The sequence below is a fragment of the Poeciliopsis prolifica genome, unplaced genomic scaffold (assembly GCF_027474105.1).
Source record: "Poeciliopsis prolifica strain line A6 unplaced genomic scaffold, Auburn_PproV2 SCAFFOLD039, whole genome shotgun sequence".
Lineage (NCBI taxonomy): Eukaryota > Metazoa > Chordata > Actinopteri > Cyprinodontiformes > Poeciliidae > Poeciliopsis > Poeciliopsis prolifica.
Window position 1 is genome coordinate 4,387,925 of NW_026562414.1, and position 18,363 is coordinate 4,406,287.

Consider the following 18,363-nt stretch of genomic DNA (forward strand, 5'->3'; position numbering starts at 1 on the left):
TCCGTGCCACAAGAGATGAAAACCAGCAGGAGGATCAGCTCCTGTCAGCACGTCTGACATTTAGCTACTCATAGTTTGGTGAGACTGAGTGGAGGGGGAAAAATCATAAAAATCATCTTTCCAGCTCATATATATTAACTTTTAGAACTGAATATTCCCACCTGCTGCAGGATTCATTTCATATCTGATAAAAAAGCCAAATGGGAATATTTGGCCCACTTAATTCAGTAGTTTCTGACTAAATTAAGTCCTTAAGATCTAAGGAATAAACAAACTCTGACAATCCGCCTTCACCACGTTTCTCCATTTACAACAGCTCTTATGAACGCAGGATATGTTCAGCGAACTGCAGCTGCTGTAATTGTTAAGCCAGAAATTCTCTAGAAAAATAAGGACATTTCTGATTTTTCAAAATGGAAAGTTTGCTAGAAAACTAATCACACAAAAAATTAAATTTCTGAATTTTAAAAGTTTAAAATTTGGTGTAAAAATTCTAAAAAAAAGAAATTTCAGAGTCTCAAAAATCCCAAATTTTTAACTTTTGAAACTCAGAAAATTTCAGAAAATTGAGAAACAATGACTCATGTTTCTGACACTAAACAACATTGATTTAATGCCAAGAATTTTTATTTTTTTATTTAAGCACTTGATTTGTTCATAGAAGTAGTCGAGATCCAAATAAAAACTCAAAAAGAGCAAAATGTGAATTTTGCACATTGGAGCTCCTTTAAATGTCTGAAGCATCTGCTTTCAACCCTCTTCACTCTGCTAAATAAAACTAAGAGCAAATGTTGCACTGCGAGTTTAATCTCAGTTCAAATTCTGACTGGATTTATTTCTGTGACGTTTGCATGTTTTCCCAGCATGCATTGGTTTTTCCTTGACAATCTATAGTTTTTTTTTTTTTTGCACTGTTCAGTAAGAAGAATTAATGTCAAGTTTAAACGATTAACAAAAAATAGATGAATTTCTTGGACTTCTTGCTGTTTTCCTGAACTTCTTTAAAGTTCCACAGTTACATTCAGATTCACTGAAATCACGGCCAATGATTTATCTAGACAAATCTGCATCACTTTCTTCCCACACATGATCCTGGCGCAGCACAAGGAAGAGACTTCTTCACTCCGGCCGAGGTTTCCAGGATTAATAGCAAAGATGAAGAAGTGGAGGGAGTGAAGCGATGAAGTGAGACTGGAAACAGATCAAAGTTGGCTCTCAGTGCCGCTCCGTTAACACCAACACGACCCTTTCAGATTTATCAACCCCTAATGGAGCGTGAACCCATCGACAGCAGCGAATCTTTCAGAGTTATCACAGCTCCAGTAAATTAGAGAGAGAGGGAGAAAAGCTGCTCTCTTCAGAGAGGCTGCTAGTTTTTATATCTGCCACAGTTTTAGATTAAACATTGAAAGATTTACAGGACCGCTGCTGCTGCTGATTTGAGATGAGGCGCCTTCTGAGGCATTGTTTTTTCAAGAGCTCAAATAAATCCAAACCTTTATTGGTTTCCTGTCCCCCGACTGTGTGAGATCCAGGATTTATTCTGCTCCCAGTTCCTGCGGACGGTCCGACTTTGGCAGCAGAACAAGAGAAACACAGAAAAGCGAAGCGGCTGAAGAGAATCAAGGCCACAAGTTTAAAAAGGAACGAAGTAAAAGAGATGAGAATCAAACTAAATTCAGTCACTGTGTGGTTCCCCTAAATTAACACATAGATACACAGAATAAAAAAGCAGGTATTTCATATTTTGTCATAATAGAACTACAAACTTCAACGTATTTAATTTGGATTTGACATAATTGTAACGTGAAAGGAAAATTTTACTCTAAATGAAATCTTTCAGTAAACAGAATCCAGCTACTCTGTGATGACCTCAGAGGCGTGTTGACTTTTTTACAAATTAAAAAAACTGCGCAAAACATTTATATTCAGATTTTCTGTTTAGTTAACGTTTGGGATTTGACTAGGCCACCCGTAAGACATGATGAACTTAAACCATTCCACCGTTGCTGACTGTGTGATTAATCATTTCATCACTACTGGTAATATTGTTTTATAATCTGATTCTGCTCTGAACTGAGCAGTTAACTGGTTTCCATGATACATTTGATTCACTGATGGTTTTGGACAAAACTTTAGAGAACATAAACTGAGATTAAATTATGTTGGTTATTTTAAAGTTAATTAGTGATATTAGAGTACCAATAAATAAAATCAAGTGAACAAAAATGCAATCAAGACATTAAATTCAAGTACAAAACATGGAGGTTTGTGGCTGCAATGCAATAAAAAGTAAGAAATAAAATAAAATGTTTACAGCTAGCTTAACTTTAGGGATCAGGATAAAACATGTCGTCCAAATCAGGTGTTTGTAATTTTAGCTTTTGCTTTTGCAGCTGTCATCTGCTGTCACACCAAAGTGCGCTCAGTGACAGAAAAAAAGTGTTTCTGCAATTTATAAAAGTGCTATTCACATTATTCACATATTTCCTGAGAGGTTATTCTTGTGAAAAGTTGAGGATTTTGAGAATGAGAAAGAAAAGTTTCAGTTAATAGCAAAACACCGACTTCAATTAATATCACATGCTAATTTTTGCAGGCTTGATTTTTGTTGGCTTTCGGAGGCTGTGTGTCGACGTCGCATCGCTTCTCTTTGCTCTTCTTGTCAGGTTTTCTCATTGAGCCTGGGGTACAGCTTGAGTTAATTAGAGATGCTAAATTAACCGTCAATGTGAATGACATGGAGCTTGATTTTTTTCCCCCCCTCTGAATTAGTCCTACGATGCGTTCAAGTACCTCCACTCTTACCGACAGACGTGTAGTGGAATGGGTTAAAAAAAGACACATTACTTTTTTAAAATCTTGAACGCTAAAATTTGGGTTGAAAAACAAGAAAAGCTGTAAACCGGAACTGCTCTGCTCTATGTTTTGCATGAGCGTCTTTGTCATCACTTTGTTCAGAAGCTGAGATTATTAATATTGATGTGCTGCGTGCAGATTGCTCAAGGCACTTTGAAAATATTTGACAAGCATCTTTATCTGTGAGAATGAGCTAGAAAACTGCACTGAAGAAGCATTTTTAGAGATTGGCAGGTTGATCCTTTAATGTGGTTTCAGAACTCAACAGTGTTTTTTTGTTTGTTTGTTTGTTTTTGCAGAAGTTGCAGAAATAAGCAACCTACATTACCGACGCTTCTTTTCTCTTACAGTACGTTCCTGCTGAAATAAACCTCTGGATTTAGCTCCCTAACATAACTCTGTTTCGCTTTAATGGAGCTAATTTGCATTGAATATGTAGAGAACAGATTAAATGCTGTTATGAAAATCAACTTTACAATCCATGCATGAAGTTGTCTTCATGCATACTGAGTCAGATAGTTTTAAATGTCGACTTGGTGTTCAGAGGGTTTGCAAAAAAAAAAAAACAGAACATTTTCTGCAAGAAAAACGTTAAATTCAACACACTGTGAAACATTTGAAGGTGTTTTAACTTGAAAATGAAATTTTAAGTCAACAAGAAATCTTTTTTAGTTTCATTTGAGAAATTAAAGTTCATGAAGTCGATTTATCAACGAAAGACAAGTTATCTTGTTTTTTAAGTTCATTAATCATGAATTATGAGTTTTAACTTAATGCTGCAATTTAAACCAAATAATTATTTCACAATAGAAAGTCCTCGGCTGGTAAAAGAGCCACATTTCTCTATTATTTCACTCAATAATATTGAGTTAAAATAAATATTTGTTTTACTTTGGAATAATTTAAATTCTTGTTTCAAATTGCATGAACAAAATTCTGATCTGATAATAAATTTTATTAAACATCCCAATGAATTCTGCTCAGAAACATTTAGTTTGAACAGGACATAAAATTAAACAAGAGTCAGATCAATGTAACGCATTTCCATATCAGGATACAACAACATGCCGCTAAGCATTCTGGGAAATAACTCCTGTCTTTTTCATCTTTAAGTTTTTTAAGTGCTAAGCTAAAAACACCTGGAGGTTTTACAAAATTAATGAAAAGTTAACACATCTTACTGCTGTAAATTTATCTTTCACAAACTCACATGTTTAGGTTCAAAATCTAAAACTGGCGAAATTTATTTGACTTAAAGAGCAGAAGATACAACTAAATGTGGTTCAAATGTTTTACAGTGTCGGAAATACCCGAATATTTGGAAAGTTATTTCCTCAAATTAACTTTCAGTTTGACTGAAATAAATTATTATTATTATTTGGGTGAATAATAATAATAAAAAATAGGCAGTTTGTAGACGGTGCAGCAGGTTTTCCTCTGAATGTTTCCCCTGAAATCACTGCCATAAATAAAGAATGGGATAATAATAGCATCCCATAGGAACAACTTCTCTAAGCAATCTGGAGCAAATTGCTGATGAGCAGCAATGTTTGCAGGATGGCAGATAAAATTTTCTCAAGGTAAAAGTGATGAATGAGGGAAAAGGATAAAAAAAAAAAACATTTTGGGTTCACAGCCTGGAAAGTCGAAATAATCTTTGTTAGTTTGTGAACACAATGATGTCTTAATGAAGACATTTTAAAGATAAAGTCATAAAAATGGAAAGAAAAGTAATATTTGGGGGTAAATATGCTTTTATAAAATAGAAAGACATTAACTTGTTGAAGTTTTTCATAAATTCATAACTTCTTTGAGATGTATTTCTGAAAAATTTGATTTAACATTAATAAAGTTTTAACTGGAAACAGGATCTTCTTCAGGCTCAGAAAAGAAAACAAAACTGTTGCCACAAGATGGCGCTGTTCGGTACAACAACAGCCGGATCATGATTTGACATCAGTGAACCTTCCCTGAAATTAATTAAACACATTCAGATGTTGCAGATAATGGTGGATTTGACAACTCAAATGTGAAACCAAATGAAAACCGAACAAAGTGTAAAACATTTTCAGCAGAAAGATTCTATAAGAGTTAAATTTCGACTAAATCTGATTCCACAAACTTTGCTGCTGCCTAATTCATGTGATCACCTCAGGAAAGTGGATTTTCTAAGTATATCAAAGATATTAAGATAGAAAAACATACAAAATGAGAAAATTACATCAATTTGTTTTGTGTTAGCTACAGCTAAAAGCAAAAAATGAATAATTTAGATAAATAAGTGAAGCAATGAGGGGGAAACGTGTTTCTGATTACTGTGTTGTTTATTTCTTGTTTTAAGCTCGGACTTTCTGTTGAACCTGAGCGAACGGAGCCGGTGTGGTGAATGTTGAGCTCCTGAATCTTATCAGAGCCACCAGACGGGACGTGCAAGCTGCGCTGCGCTGCGCTCCGATCCCCGCATGCAGCCTGATGCTGCAGCAGCTGCTGCCGCCTGGCTTATCTGCGCTGCTGCTGCTGATGATGCTGCAGCAGCACGTCCAGCTCTGGGGCTCAGCATGGAGAGGTGAAGAAAAGCCGGAACCTGCTGCTCGATAGGGAGCAGCCCAGACGAACCCGGGTAAACACTGCAGGTTTTATCTGATTTATCGCCGCCGTTCAGCCGCGCCTGCGGCAGGATTTTAACTCACCTGACGCGGTGATTTCTGCGTAATTCTCGATGTGAGCGCAGCGCACAGGTGGAGGAGCACCCGTCCAAAGTTTACTGGTGTTTTTCCTGGGAGGAGGGGATGGGAGAGACGCTGATTGGAGGTGAGTTGATTCTGGATGGATGCTGCTTTCAGACCGAGCAGCGGCTGCAGGCGGGGGACGCATGAGCGGCGCTCAGCGGCTCGTTTCGGTCGGGGGGAAAAGTTTGTGGTCGAGGATGGAGGCGGCTCTCCGGATTTGGTTTCTTGGCGCACACTTTGCGCAGTGATGCGCTCCCGCACGTGGGTTTCTTAAGGCTCAGACGGCGCGTGCATGGATCCGTAATCCAGTTTGTTAATGGAGGATGTTTCCAAACTGTGGAGCCCTGCTCAGGCTGGAGGGGAGAGCAGCACACACCCAGATCCATCCCGGAACCACAACAGTTTCACTTAACCAGGTAAGCTCACCTTCATCTCCATAGAAACTGTTGCAAAAGTAACGCAAGTATGAAGTTTACACTCTTAATAGGCGGACTTAAGGTTAACCACACTAATAAATATATTTAAGCTGGCACTAACATGGTCAAAATAGGAAAATATTAACTAACAAACAAGAAATAAAATTATAAACACATGTAGAAATATTTAAACATGATTAAAAATAAACAAAAATATAGGATGTCATTTTTTATTATTATTTTTATCTGTAATAATTGATTTTTTAAAAATTCTATATTTATTACAGTCATTTCTACTCACAGTTTCTGTATTTATTTTTGCCTCTAGATTTTTTTGAATGTTAAGTCTTATTTGGATTTTTTTTAAAACTGTAACTATTGTCCTTGGTTTAATTGCCTCTCTTCAATTTCCCCTTTGCACAATTTCTCTATGTCAATATGAAAAATATGCATCATTTAATATGTTTTGAAATTTTACAAAATGTTTCTTTGTATCTGCTCTGAAGAATGGAGCTCCAGCTTTTAAAAACAAATAAATTTCCCATGTCATTAAGTGAAGTTTGATAAATTTACTTGGATAAATTTGATCAAGTTGGATCAGCTGGTTGTTTTTCTGTCAAAAATGAAGGTGTGTCTCTTTGCATTAACTTGTAAAAATCACCGGATTAGTAACTGAAAACCTGATTAATGTTTCAGTTTTTCTTTTCCTTTCAGAATCCAACAAAAATCCCAAAATGCTGAGCTGCGGATAGAGACCTGCCTCCCTGTTCCTCCCCTCCTCTTTTTGTCATTTTTCCTTGTTACTCATCTTTGTCTTTTCCCTTCCTCTTTCCCCAACTCACCACCACCTCCTCCATAACTCTGTAACTCCTCCGTTCATCCCTCTCTTCCTCCCTCCCGAGACTTCCTCCTCCTCCTTCATCCCGCAGCACACATGCAGGCCAAGAAGCGGTACCTGCTTGTGTCTGTGGTGGCCGGTCTACTCTTCCTCATCTACCTGTGGGGTCTGCAGATTGGGGAGTTCCAGCAGCAGCCGTACCATTATCCCCAGATTCACCAGTACCACCAGCAGGACTATCAGTACTACTACTACCAGAGGAAAGACGTCTACCAGCCGTGGCCGCTACCCGAGAGACTCCCGTCCAGACCGACGCGGCGCTGGCCGGAGCTGACCGAGCTGCTGGACCCCTACCTGGAGGGAGGAGAGCAAGAGGTGGGGGAGGAGGGAGTGGTTTGGCCCTCAAATTGGAAAACAAAAACTGAAACAAGGCAGATTAAAAATAACCTGCTAAACATTAGCTGCATTTTCAATACAAATGTCAATATTTCGTTAATGTTGAAGAACAAAACAAAACAAAAATATAAGTTTGCAACTGCATTGCTTCCGTAAAAAAAAGTGCAATTAAAATCACACCTGCATAAGTTTGTTTATGTGATAAGTCACTAAAAAACATGCAGGAATGTCATCCTCTAACTACTTCCTGTCATTGTCTTCTTCGTGGTTTGCACCAGTGACAACATCCGGGTGTTGGTCATGTGACTCCGATCATTCAGAAAAGTGTTTTATTGCAGTTTTGAAAAATAAACAAAAAATAAAAAAAATTAAATAAACCGTATTCCAGCGCCAAGACTTTTTGTCAAAAAAAATTAGAGTATTTTTCCAAATTGCCGTGTTTCCAAGAAGTAAATTTATTCCAGCTGTCAATCATTCTGGAGGCAACTGACCAATCAGCGGTCACGTTTTGTCCCGAAGTGCACGCCCCTTAACTGGAGAAACTGAACTTCCGTTAGCATTACCGGGGTCCATTTTTGCTAACACGCTGCGCTCAGAGATTTCGAGGAAAATAGTCGGAAAAACTGGTCAAACACTGTCAGTGGGGGAACATAGAGTCCAGAATTCCGTTACCCAGCACGTTCAGAGGACGGAAAGCAATTTTTTAAAAGTCCAGAACCGAAACGGAGTCTGGAATCTCGTAAGAGACGAATGAAGGCCTGGGCTGACGTCATGTCCGGTTGAATGAACCCGTTATCGACTGTAACGATAAGGGTAGTAAGGATCCAGTTTTGTCTCATAGCCTCACTTATTGATAGTAAAACCAGAGGTCAATAATGAAGGTATTTATGCCTGATTTATGTGTGTAAATTCCAACGTTAGCTCAACACATCAAAACAGTAACTACGGTATTTACATTGAAGCACTTGTTTATGCTAATGTTTATATTTAGGGATTTCCCCTCAAGGCAGATGTTCACCATCTGGTGTTATTTAGGTCATAACTCACCTGTTCTGATCGTGAAAAATGCGTCAGACAGCTTTTCTCTCATCCAATGAGACTTTATGTCCCTCATTCTTCCTCTGGCATCGAAAGACCAGAGGTTTGACATTTATTTCTCTGTTGTTTCCCGCGAAGCGGATGTAAAACTCAGGAGAATTTTCTTCCTTGCTGCTTTTGCCTTAGTGTTGGCTGATGAGAAAAATGACTCAAAAAAATGTCTGGTGCACATTCACTTCCGCTACCTCTGCCAGTTATAACATGGTTTGTTTGTTGGAGGTCTGCTCTACTTCCTCATGGTGGAATGACGATGACATTTTAATGCAAAGTTGCATTAATATTTGCTTTATACGTTGTACTAAAAGTGTAAACTTTGCATCAGTCAGTAAATGACATTTCGTTGCCAATTTCACTGTCTTTGTGGAATGACAATAACATAAGTCTTAGTCCAAATAATGACACTTTTAATGAAAAGTTATCAGCTTTTTATCACTTTGGGATAATGAATTGAGTCAAATCTAGACTGTTTTTCTTGCAGGAGGACAGCCCTCAGCTGCACCACCAGCACACCTCGCCCCATGAACGACGGGCGATCCGAGACAACATCTACAAGAACAAGCGCTGCCGCATGGAAACCTGTTTTGACTTTTCGCGCTGCCAGTCGGGTTTTGGGGTATATATCTACCCCCCGCAGAGAGGTGACGAGATCTCAGAGACCTACCAGAAGATCCTGTCGTCCATCCGGGAGTCTCGGTTCCACACGGTGGACCCCTCCCGGGCCTGCCTCTTTGTTCTGGCCGTGGACACGCTGGACAGGGACCAGCTCTCGGCTCAGTACGTCCAGAACGTCAGGGCCCGCATCCACAGCCTGCCGACGTGGAACGACGGCCGGAACCACCTCATATTCAACCTGTACTCCGGCACCTGGCCGGACTACACGGAGGATCTGGGATTCGAAGTGGGCCAGTCCATCCTGGCCAAGGCCAGCGCTGATGTTGCCAACTTTAGGCCGAACTTTGACATCTCCATCCCGCTGTTCTCCAAAGATCACCCTCTGAAAGGAGGGTCAGCCGGTTATCTGGCACTGAGCGATGCCTCACCCTCCAGGAAGTACCAGCTGGTTTTTAAAGGGAAACGCTACCTGACCGGCATTGGCTCAGAGACGAGAAATGCGCTCTATCACATCCACAACGGGGAAGATATTATCCTGCTGACCACATGCAAACATGGCAAAGACTGGGAGAAACACAAAGACTCCCGCTGCGACAAAGACAACGAAGACTACTCAAAGTAAGGATAACTTTATTTACCTCTTCTTTTACGATTCCTTCATACCAAACATCTAAGCTCTTGAATGGTGCTCACTCTGATTGTTTTTCACCGGCTTATTCTTCTCGTTTTGAAATTTGATTCTTCATTGTCTGAAACAAAGAAAACCAAGCAGTGCAATAGCTGCTGCAGCCATTCTGTATGAAAAAGGCCACTACAAAAAAAGAAGTGCTGACTTTACTATCAGAATTGAAAGTCTCAGAATTCTGACATTTTGTCTCAGAATTTTTACAAATTGTCTCAGAATTTTTTCAGTTTGTCTTGGAATTCTGACATTAATTTCAGAATTTGACATTTTGTCTCTGAATTCTGAGTTTTTCTCTGAGATCTTCTGAAAAAAAGTCAAAATAACTTTTCTTTTTCAGTTATTCTAATCCTCTTCTGTTGTTTTGTCAGCCCTATCGCCTAATAGTGTAAATGCAGTGGATTTGTGCTTTTTTTTAAACCTAAATTCAGTGTTATTGCGTTATTATCTTTGTGCTGGTAAAAGCTGTGAATCTATATACATTTTATGAGTTGTGAACTCTTCCTTCAGAGAGTTTGGGATGGCTGCTGTTTGTGAAGCTTTGCCTAGAGAAAGCGGGCGGCTGTTTTCATGCAGAGAGCTGGCAATCGTCATGGGAGTTGAGTTTTATTGTTGCTCTCTGAGACAAAATGCAACTCAGATATACAAGCGTTTGTGCTGTTTTCTGTAAAGTGTTTGCGTGTATTTGACGGATATGAAGCAGCAGGAGTGTGGAAACGAATCCTGAAAGATGGAAAGCTTTGTAGGTTTCTCTCAACCAGCTGCTGAGTTAGTTGAGAGGAAAAAACATCCCAGGTTCAGAAGAGGGGTTTGGTGTGCAAACTTCCAGCTGCAGCTAAAGATGCCAGAAGAGGCAGAACTGCAGGTTATAAAGTTGCTTTCCTCTGGTTTCCACTCAAGATGTTTGTCCATCAGTCTTCACATGAATATTTTGACTTCAATAAAAATCCTTCTGGTTGCAGAAACTTGAGGGAAGCAAATCGTTTCTACTTGTGTTTTTTTGGAAATATTGACATTGTGCTTTTATTATATTTTAAATGTTTGGTTTCTATTCAGATAAAAGTATTAGAAACATGCTAATAAAAGAGAATAAAGTCAATATTACCAGAATAAAGTAATGTCTATTCTCAAAATATTACAATTTCTCATTATTATGACTTCTTGTCTCATTATTACGACTTTAATGTGTTGCTTCGACTTTATCTTCATATTATTGACTTTATTCTTGAAATATTATGACTTTATTCTCATAGTATTACCACATTTGTGTTGTTTTGACTTTATGCTGTAATAATACAACTTAATTCCTGCAATGCTCTGATTCTATTGAAATAACACTAAGAGTTCATTCTAGTTTTAATGTAACTGTATTCTCATATTATGACTTTATTCTGACTATTCTCAACTTAATGACTATTTTCACATTAGTACAACTTTATTCCTGCATCATTACAACTTTATTCTCATAATTTCAGTATTTTTTTCTCAGTCTGGCCCTAATACTCCATCGTAGGACGTAGATCTGTGGTTTTACTTTTCCAAAGTTGTCACATAAAGTCGGTCTGTCAGTCTTTCTCTCTATTTCTGTTTTTTCCCAGTTTTTGTTTGACGAGGTTTTAATAGCAGATGGGTAAAATACTGTTTGTATCAAAACTTTGGACCTGGTGCTGCAGCTGAAACTCACAACGTTTCTAAAGCTGTTGTGTGAAAAAGATCTTCGCCGTATTACTCGTGGTGATGCAGGGCGGGGCTCCAAGTCCACTTACATACTTACGTATGCCTTATTTGTCCCTGCCTGCATGCATGGTGTCAGCAGTTGATCTGCAGGCACCGTTTACTTCTAACTTAATGTGTTGCCGTATGAAGCCAACGCAGCAAAATGAAAAATCTTCGTGTCCCCTTGCTAATGGACTGCAATGTATTCTGGGAAGTGCAGTGACGGTAATCGCAGTGACACAGTTAAGTTTGTCTCTGCCTCACGAACCTGAACAATGACTTCCTCAAAATGCTGAGCAGCAGCGCCTCTGCAGAGGAGGCTAAACTCTCTTAAGCAACGATTTCAGAAGAAGAAGAAAGAAGAATAACATCAAGAATAACATCAGGATGGTGTTTGATAAACTTATCACATCTGGACGTTAAATCAGCTATAAGAACAGATATTATGTTGTTCTCGTAGTACATGAAAAAAGATTAGAATTTATGTACTAGAGGAAAAATATAAAAGTGAAAATTCTTACTTTAAAACATCACATTATAGGGTCATTAATGATTCATTGTCTACTATCTGCTGAATAAAACAAGATAATAAAAGATGAATGGATAGAAAAGTGCTTAAGAGGCTGCACTACGAATTAAACAGCCTATTAATTATTTGTCTGTAGTCTGGTCTAATATTAAATACCATCAGTTTCAACCTGTAGCTCATTTCTGTTTGATCTAGATATAGGCCAACCAAAGTTTTTCTTTTATTTCAAGTATCTCAATCCTAATTTTGTCAGATTGTGAATTAATAGCTATGAATATTAAAGTATATTTCCTAACCTTCCTGCTGTGCAATTAAATTTATGAACTGGATCAGAACATAAATAGATTTATTTAAGATAATATTGATTCTACTTATTTTACATAAAGAGTAATTAAATGTTTTGTTTCACATGTAATGAGGTGAAGTGGCGGTTTTGCTGTTGCCAGTTTATTCAATTCTGACTCCTTACAGTCACTGGAGGCAGATTTCTGTTAGTTTTCTGTTTTACAGTGCTCTGGGTTTGTAGTTATCTGTTTTTAGAAACATTTTAATCCATATTCTGTCATGGGGAGCTCCATAAACGAAAAGATCCCGCTCAGAATATTTGCAAGAGACAAACATGTTGGACTTTCTTCTTTCTGCAAAACAAACTCTGCTGCGCTTCTTTTGAATCACGGGGTTGCTGCAGACGGATCCTTCCCACTTGTTTGCTTTCTGCTTTACACGCCGGTCGTCGACACAAACATCAGCCTCTGCTTTCGGGGGGCTGATCCTGCACAGCGAAGCTCCCTGATGAGAACTGAAACCGACGGGGATCTTGGAGCCTCGGGGAGGTCGATAATTGCCCTCCAATTGAATTAAGCTGTGAATGAAGGGGATAGATATGGATCTGGCCTCCCTCTGAGCCGCGCTGGCTCTGATTCAAGCTGTTTAACTGTACGTAGATAACAGTCGGCTTAGCCAATTAGAGCTTTGCCGTGCAGAACTGTTCCTCCAAAGACTGTTTAATATCCCAGCCTGCGAACTCGGGAAGCAGCAGAAGAATGTTTATTCAAATCATTCGCACAACTTTCATGTTGATACTCATAGTAAAAATGGAGATTAGCTTCCTTATTCCCTTTTAAAGTTACTCTAGTTTCTTTTACAGTATTTACAAATGCAAACGTGGCATAAATTTATTTCCATATATACTACAAACCAAAGTATGTCGGCGTATAATATTTTAAAGTGGATTAGATGGATCTCTTCATGTTAGGGCCTTTGTAGATGGAGGAAAGAAAAGTTTTCTGGAAAGTCAAGAATTAGCTTGACTTTCAGAAATGTTAAGATTAGGCTCAGAAACTTTCTAGAAAAACCCCAAAACTTTCTCAGTTTGGAAGGTTGCAAATTTGCTAGAAAAAACTCAGAAATTTTGAGTTTAACATCAGAAATTTCTAGAAAAACAAGATGGACATTTCTGAGTTTGAAAAGTTGCAAATTTGCTGAAAAAAACTAAAAAAATATATTTAAAATATATAAATGAAAAAAAAAAAACATGCTAATGGCAGGGAAACAACTCACTGTTCTAGGAAATCCGTTTATCCGCCATTGTACATCTTTGGGTTTCTTTCAGATTAAAAAAAAATTGTAAATAACAGAAAACATCTGCATGGGCCTTATAGCTCCAACTTTAACTAAATTACAAATTAAAAAGAAGAATACCAAATGCTGAATGCAGAAAACGTTAATGACTTGAAATAAGACATGCTTTGCACTGACTTCTGTAAAACATGGAGCAGCTACAGGTATAAAAGAGGTTCTATTAGTTTCTAATGTATGAAAAATGATGATGGACAGACATGATCACACGCCTCTCCATTATTCAGTAAAAGTGCCTCCATCACTAATTGTTTCATAAAAGCGAGTGTAGATGCTAAATGAATTAGTTATAATGCGCTCGCTCTGTTCAGTGGGTTTAATTTGATGCATAAAAACAAGCACAGCTGTTGTCACATCTGCGAATGTTTGGCAGCTGCAGGATCCAATATGTATGACGGGAGAAAAGTGCCTGGCTGCGTTAACGTAAATGTCAGCGCTGGTCATGCGGGCGGCCGCCGTCGCTGATGTGGAGAAAAGCAACTGAAGTTATTTCTTCTCCTGCCTTGTTGTGAATTTTTCTGCAAATCAGAAGTCGCACCCCGCTTTCCTTTCACTCTCGCCGTCCTCCTCCTCTTACCTTTATTGCCCTCTTTCTTTTCCACCACAGTTCTCTCTGTTATCTGAATCCTCCGCCTCTCCAGTCCCGACTCGAACCAAACAGAGGAAAAGTTTCATCTTTTCTTCTTCTGCTTTGCTGCTTGAGTGCTTCTTTGATGGAGGTGATGCCACTTTCAGGATGACAGATTTAGGACTTTAAGAACATTTTGTGTTTACCACTGCAAAATAAAATACAAAAATATCAAAAAATCAAACTGAACCTGCCTGTTCTGGAAAAGAGACTTGAGAAAAACATCTGGAAAATCTGCATTGTTGGTTTAAGTCATAAGAATATTCCTTCTGAGTTTCGTAATTAGTTACATTTACTTGAGTTACTTTTGTTTTTGAAAATAATTACTTTTATGAGTACTTTTTAGTAATTTTATTATGACGTATTGCTCCTCTGTGAGTAACTTCACTGAATGAAAAGCAAAATTATTTTAACCCCCCAAAAAATAAAAAATAAAGACCAGAAACAAACTTCCTGTTCTTGATAGTCTTATATTGAACATTGATCTTTTGCCTGATTGTTAACATGAATTTTTATATTTGTTTTTATCCTTATGTTTCCAAAAGTTTCACATAACTTCATTTTTTTGTCTGTCTGATGATGTGAATTTTAAATATTAAATTATTGATGTTTTGATCAGTTCTTGCCATTTTTACCAAGCACTTTTTTATTCTTGAGTAATTTCTTGGATGGCTACTTGTTTACTTTAACTTGAGTAAAATATGCTCAAGTTTCTGAAAGTTTGCACGCTTTTCACTGGAGTATGGTTACTTTTAACTCATTTGTTTGTCCAAAAATTGCAGTTGACAACAATATAATAATCTGTAACAGTCTGTGTGCAAACAGTGAGTTCTGGACAGCGATAAATAAACCATAAAACTTCTTTTTTTTTTTGAAAAAAGAGAAATCCAGCAAAAACTTCCCAAACAATGCAACAATTCATCATAAATTATTTTTCAAAACTTTGATAGAAACACTTTTTTCACATGGTCAATAACTGGCAGAAAACAAGAAGAAGAAGACAGGAAGTGGTTGGAGGATTTTTGTATTTAAGTTGTTCACATGTGATTTTTAACTTTTAACTTTTAATTTCCTACTTAATAGACACTTTAATGGCGAAATTATGGTTTTTGACATCAGCAGAATATTGAGAAAGTTTTCTGTCCTTAAATATTATTTTCTATTTGTCATTAAGTTTAACTTTGGTAGTTTTAATGCTTAAAAGCCTTAGTTTAAAATGGCTTCTCGCTAAGTTCTCTGCTAAACCGGTCCCAGTTCTGCTAGAGGTTCCTTCCAGTAAAATATAATGAATTTCTCTCCACTGTGGCCTCATGCTTGCCCACCGAGGGGAAGATTCTGTAAAATCTGTTTCCTAAAAACTTTGCCCTGGACTTTTAGCAACTTGAGCAAACCGGAGCTGGACTTATCAATACACTGAAGGTTTCCTTCAAGGCTGCTGGAGGGTAAAAGGAAGCTCTATTGATCAGCTAGACTCCGGTACCGCGGCCAATCAGCAGATGAATGGAGGTTAATGGTTCTCCTTGCTGCATGAAACCTAAAGATAGATTGGCATTTAGTGAGACGAGGCCTTGGCATTTATTTTAGCTGACTTTATGTCACTATTTATGGGGAAAAGAAGTTAATGTAGCGAAGGCCAAGCAGACGCAGGGAGGATCTCAACCCGGCACGTTGAGTTCGTCCATTTGTTGCATTGATTGAATCAACTGTGTAGTCACAGCTCTGAAAATGGCAGAAAGAAACGGAAGCGTCGATGCAGTAGATGGTAATCTGCATTGAACTCGTTGCTAACATTTGCAGTTTAAACCGTTTGCATCAGGGGAGTCAAACTCATTTTCATTTTGGACCAAACCAAATAATGAATGGTCTTAAAGGGTCGGCTGTGCCAGAATGTGTTGCTCTTTTAAATTATTAGTTTCTGTTCTTGACCTCATGTCAGTGGGAGGATAAAGAAATGAACAATTAAACACATAAGTTTTATTCGATTAATCTTGAAATATGTAAAATAATTTATGAAAATGCAATTTTGATGAATTATGAAACACGACTTCCTGTTATTTCCAGTGGTAAAATAAAAATCAGATGAGTTACTGAGGCAGAATTAAAATTCACATTCTCAATTGATATTTTTAGGAAATGATAAAAAACAAAACATTCACATTTTACCTTCCAGACTACTTTGTTTTTGCAAAAATAAAAACATCCACTAAGACTTTGACAGGTATGTATTAATAGTTTTTTATGTACTTTTCTTCCTGTAATCAGTTTGACGCTGAACGCTGTGGACGAACCCGCTCTGTGCCAAACAACAGGCTTTGTCTGCAGAAAGCGCGTCATTTTCCCGTCCGTCTCACTGAAGCGCGCGTCGTTTCACTTCGCCCCTTTTTGTTTGTAAAGAGATTCAGAGAGACAGGAGCTGAATTTCTTTTCACTTCTCATTTCTCTGCAGTTGTTTGCAGACTTTCTTACCCGGTTAGTGTGGATTAAAAACATTTGCAGAGCATTTTCTCATTGATGAAACAGAAGAGGAGCTCCATTTGTTGAAGTGATGCATCGAAAGATGCACTCTAGAAATCAGTCATGCTTTGGTCTCATGTAGAAGGACAACGATAGAGAATTGTTTCTCTTTTGTCAATTGATAAACAAAATGTTGTCGTGTAAGGCAGGGGTGTCCAAAGTGCGGCTTGAAGGCGGAGCTAAGTCCACTCAGGCGTTTTGCAAGTTGGCAAATTACAAGATTTTTCAAACTTTCATGATAGAATCAAGGTTTGGTTTTTTTAGAGCTAAAAAATAGAGCTCTGAAAAGCTCTATTTTCCCGTTGAATTGCTTTTCAACAAGACGGCCAACCAACCAACAAACAAACATGAGAAAGAACATGACAAAAATGTGACATCCTCATTCCAAAAAACAAAACAATAAGCAGAGAAAAACGGAAAAAACTTCAGGAGAAAAAAAAAAGACCAGTTGAAATCTAATCTATATACGCTTATAAGTTTGAGTAAAATGAACATTGTTCTTTTATTCTATGAACTACTGCCAACATGTCTGCAAAATTACCGGCAAAGATTTTGTGTTTATTTGCAGAAAATGAAAAATAGTCAAAATAAGAAAAAAGTTGCAGTGCTTTCAGACCTTAAATATGCAAAGAGAACAAGTTCATATGAATTTAGAAACAATGATGTTTTAACTTGGGAAGAGTTCAGAAAGCAATAGTGGGTTATATACAAACGTACGTCTACATAGTCAATACCTACAGCCTCCTTCTATCATGGTATGTTTTCACTAGGGGAATAACATCATAACATAATGTAAAGCTCAAAAAGTTTATTTTTACATTGTCCTTCTTTTTAGTTTTAACAAAGGTGTGGTCCCTTAAAGAACCAAAAGAATTGCAAAAAACTTTTTTATATGCAGATCTTTCCTCAATCCACCTCTAATTAGATCAAAGTTAATGAAAAGCAGCAGTAAGGACCAGCAACAGCAACTCCCCTGTTCACTCAGGTTCTGTGAAACTTTGAGGAAGCCTGGAATATCCAGCCTGGTCTGATAAATCTTGATTTCATCTGAAGCGGCAGATGGTGGGCCAGAATTTGGCACAAACAACAGGAATCCATGAAGCCAAATTGCTTTGTGTAAACAGTCCAGGCTGCTGCTGCTGAAGCTGTAAAGTGTGACAAATGTTGTCTTGACACTCTGGTGTGAGAATTCAATCAGGCTGGTGGAAACAAATATGATCTTTTGGGCACCGCAGCTCAATCCCTTCATGCCTAAAGATGCATAACCTGCAGATTGGAAGGTATGAGACCAGCTGTAATTATAAGGCAAATCCAACCAAACCTCTGTAGCTGGACATGAAGGGATGACCTTTTATACTTCAGTTAAGAAAAAAAATATATGATTATTACATTTTTACAAAAAATCATTGTTGTATAATCAGACTTCAGTCCTGGTTTGAACTGTTTTAGGGCATCTGTCACTTTAAATCCAAATAAGCTGCTGCTGGCCACGCCCCTACCAAACTCAACGTTTACACTAACAAGTGAAAATGGCTGCAAACAAATGCAGAAAAGCATTAGTAGAGCCTCCTGCACAACCAGCAAAAACACAGCAAGTTGTTTCTGGATGGTAAGCCAACAGCATAACACTTTATACATAGAGTGATAAAACCAGATGCATAAACGTGCTGACGTCGGTTACTAGGTAACGGGGCTGAGCTCAGCTGGG

At 38.0% G+C, this 18,363-nt stretch overlaps 1 protein-coding gene across 3 annotated transcripts in view; it reads left to right on the forward strand.

Moving 5' to 3' along the window:
* Positions 1–5,314: 5,314 nt before the first annotated feature.
* Positions 5,315–18,363, forward strand: part of LOC129375284 (exostosin-1) — a 188,843-nt gene continuing 175,794 nt past the window's right edge. For 2 of the 3 annotated variants that reach the window (XM_055054268.1, XM_055054270.1), the window contains exons 1-3: positions 5,315–6,004; positions 6,719–7,217; positions 8,815–9,566. In XM_055054268.1, coding sequence (XP_054910243.1) covers positions 6,939–7,217; positions 8,815–9,566 — 1,031 coding nt within the window. In that variant the 5' untranslated portion in view covers positions 5,315–6,004; positions 6,719–6,938. Of the gene's footprint in view, positions 6,005–6,718; positions 7,218–7,815; positions 8,120–8,814; positions 9,567–18,363 lie in introns of those variants that run through there. The other variant, XM_055054269.1, reaches the window with a different exon arrangement.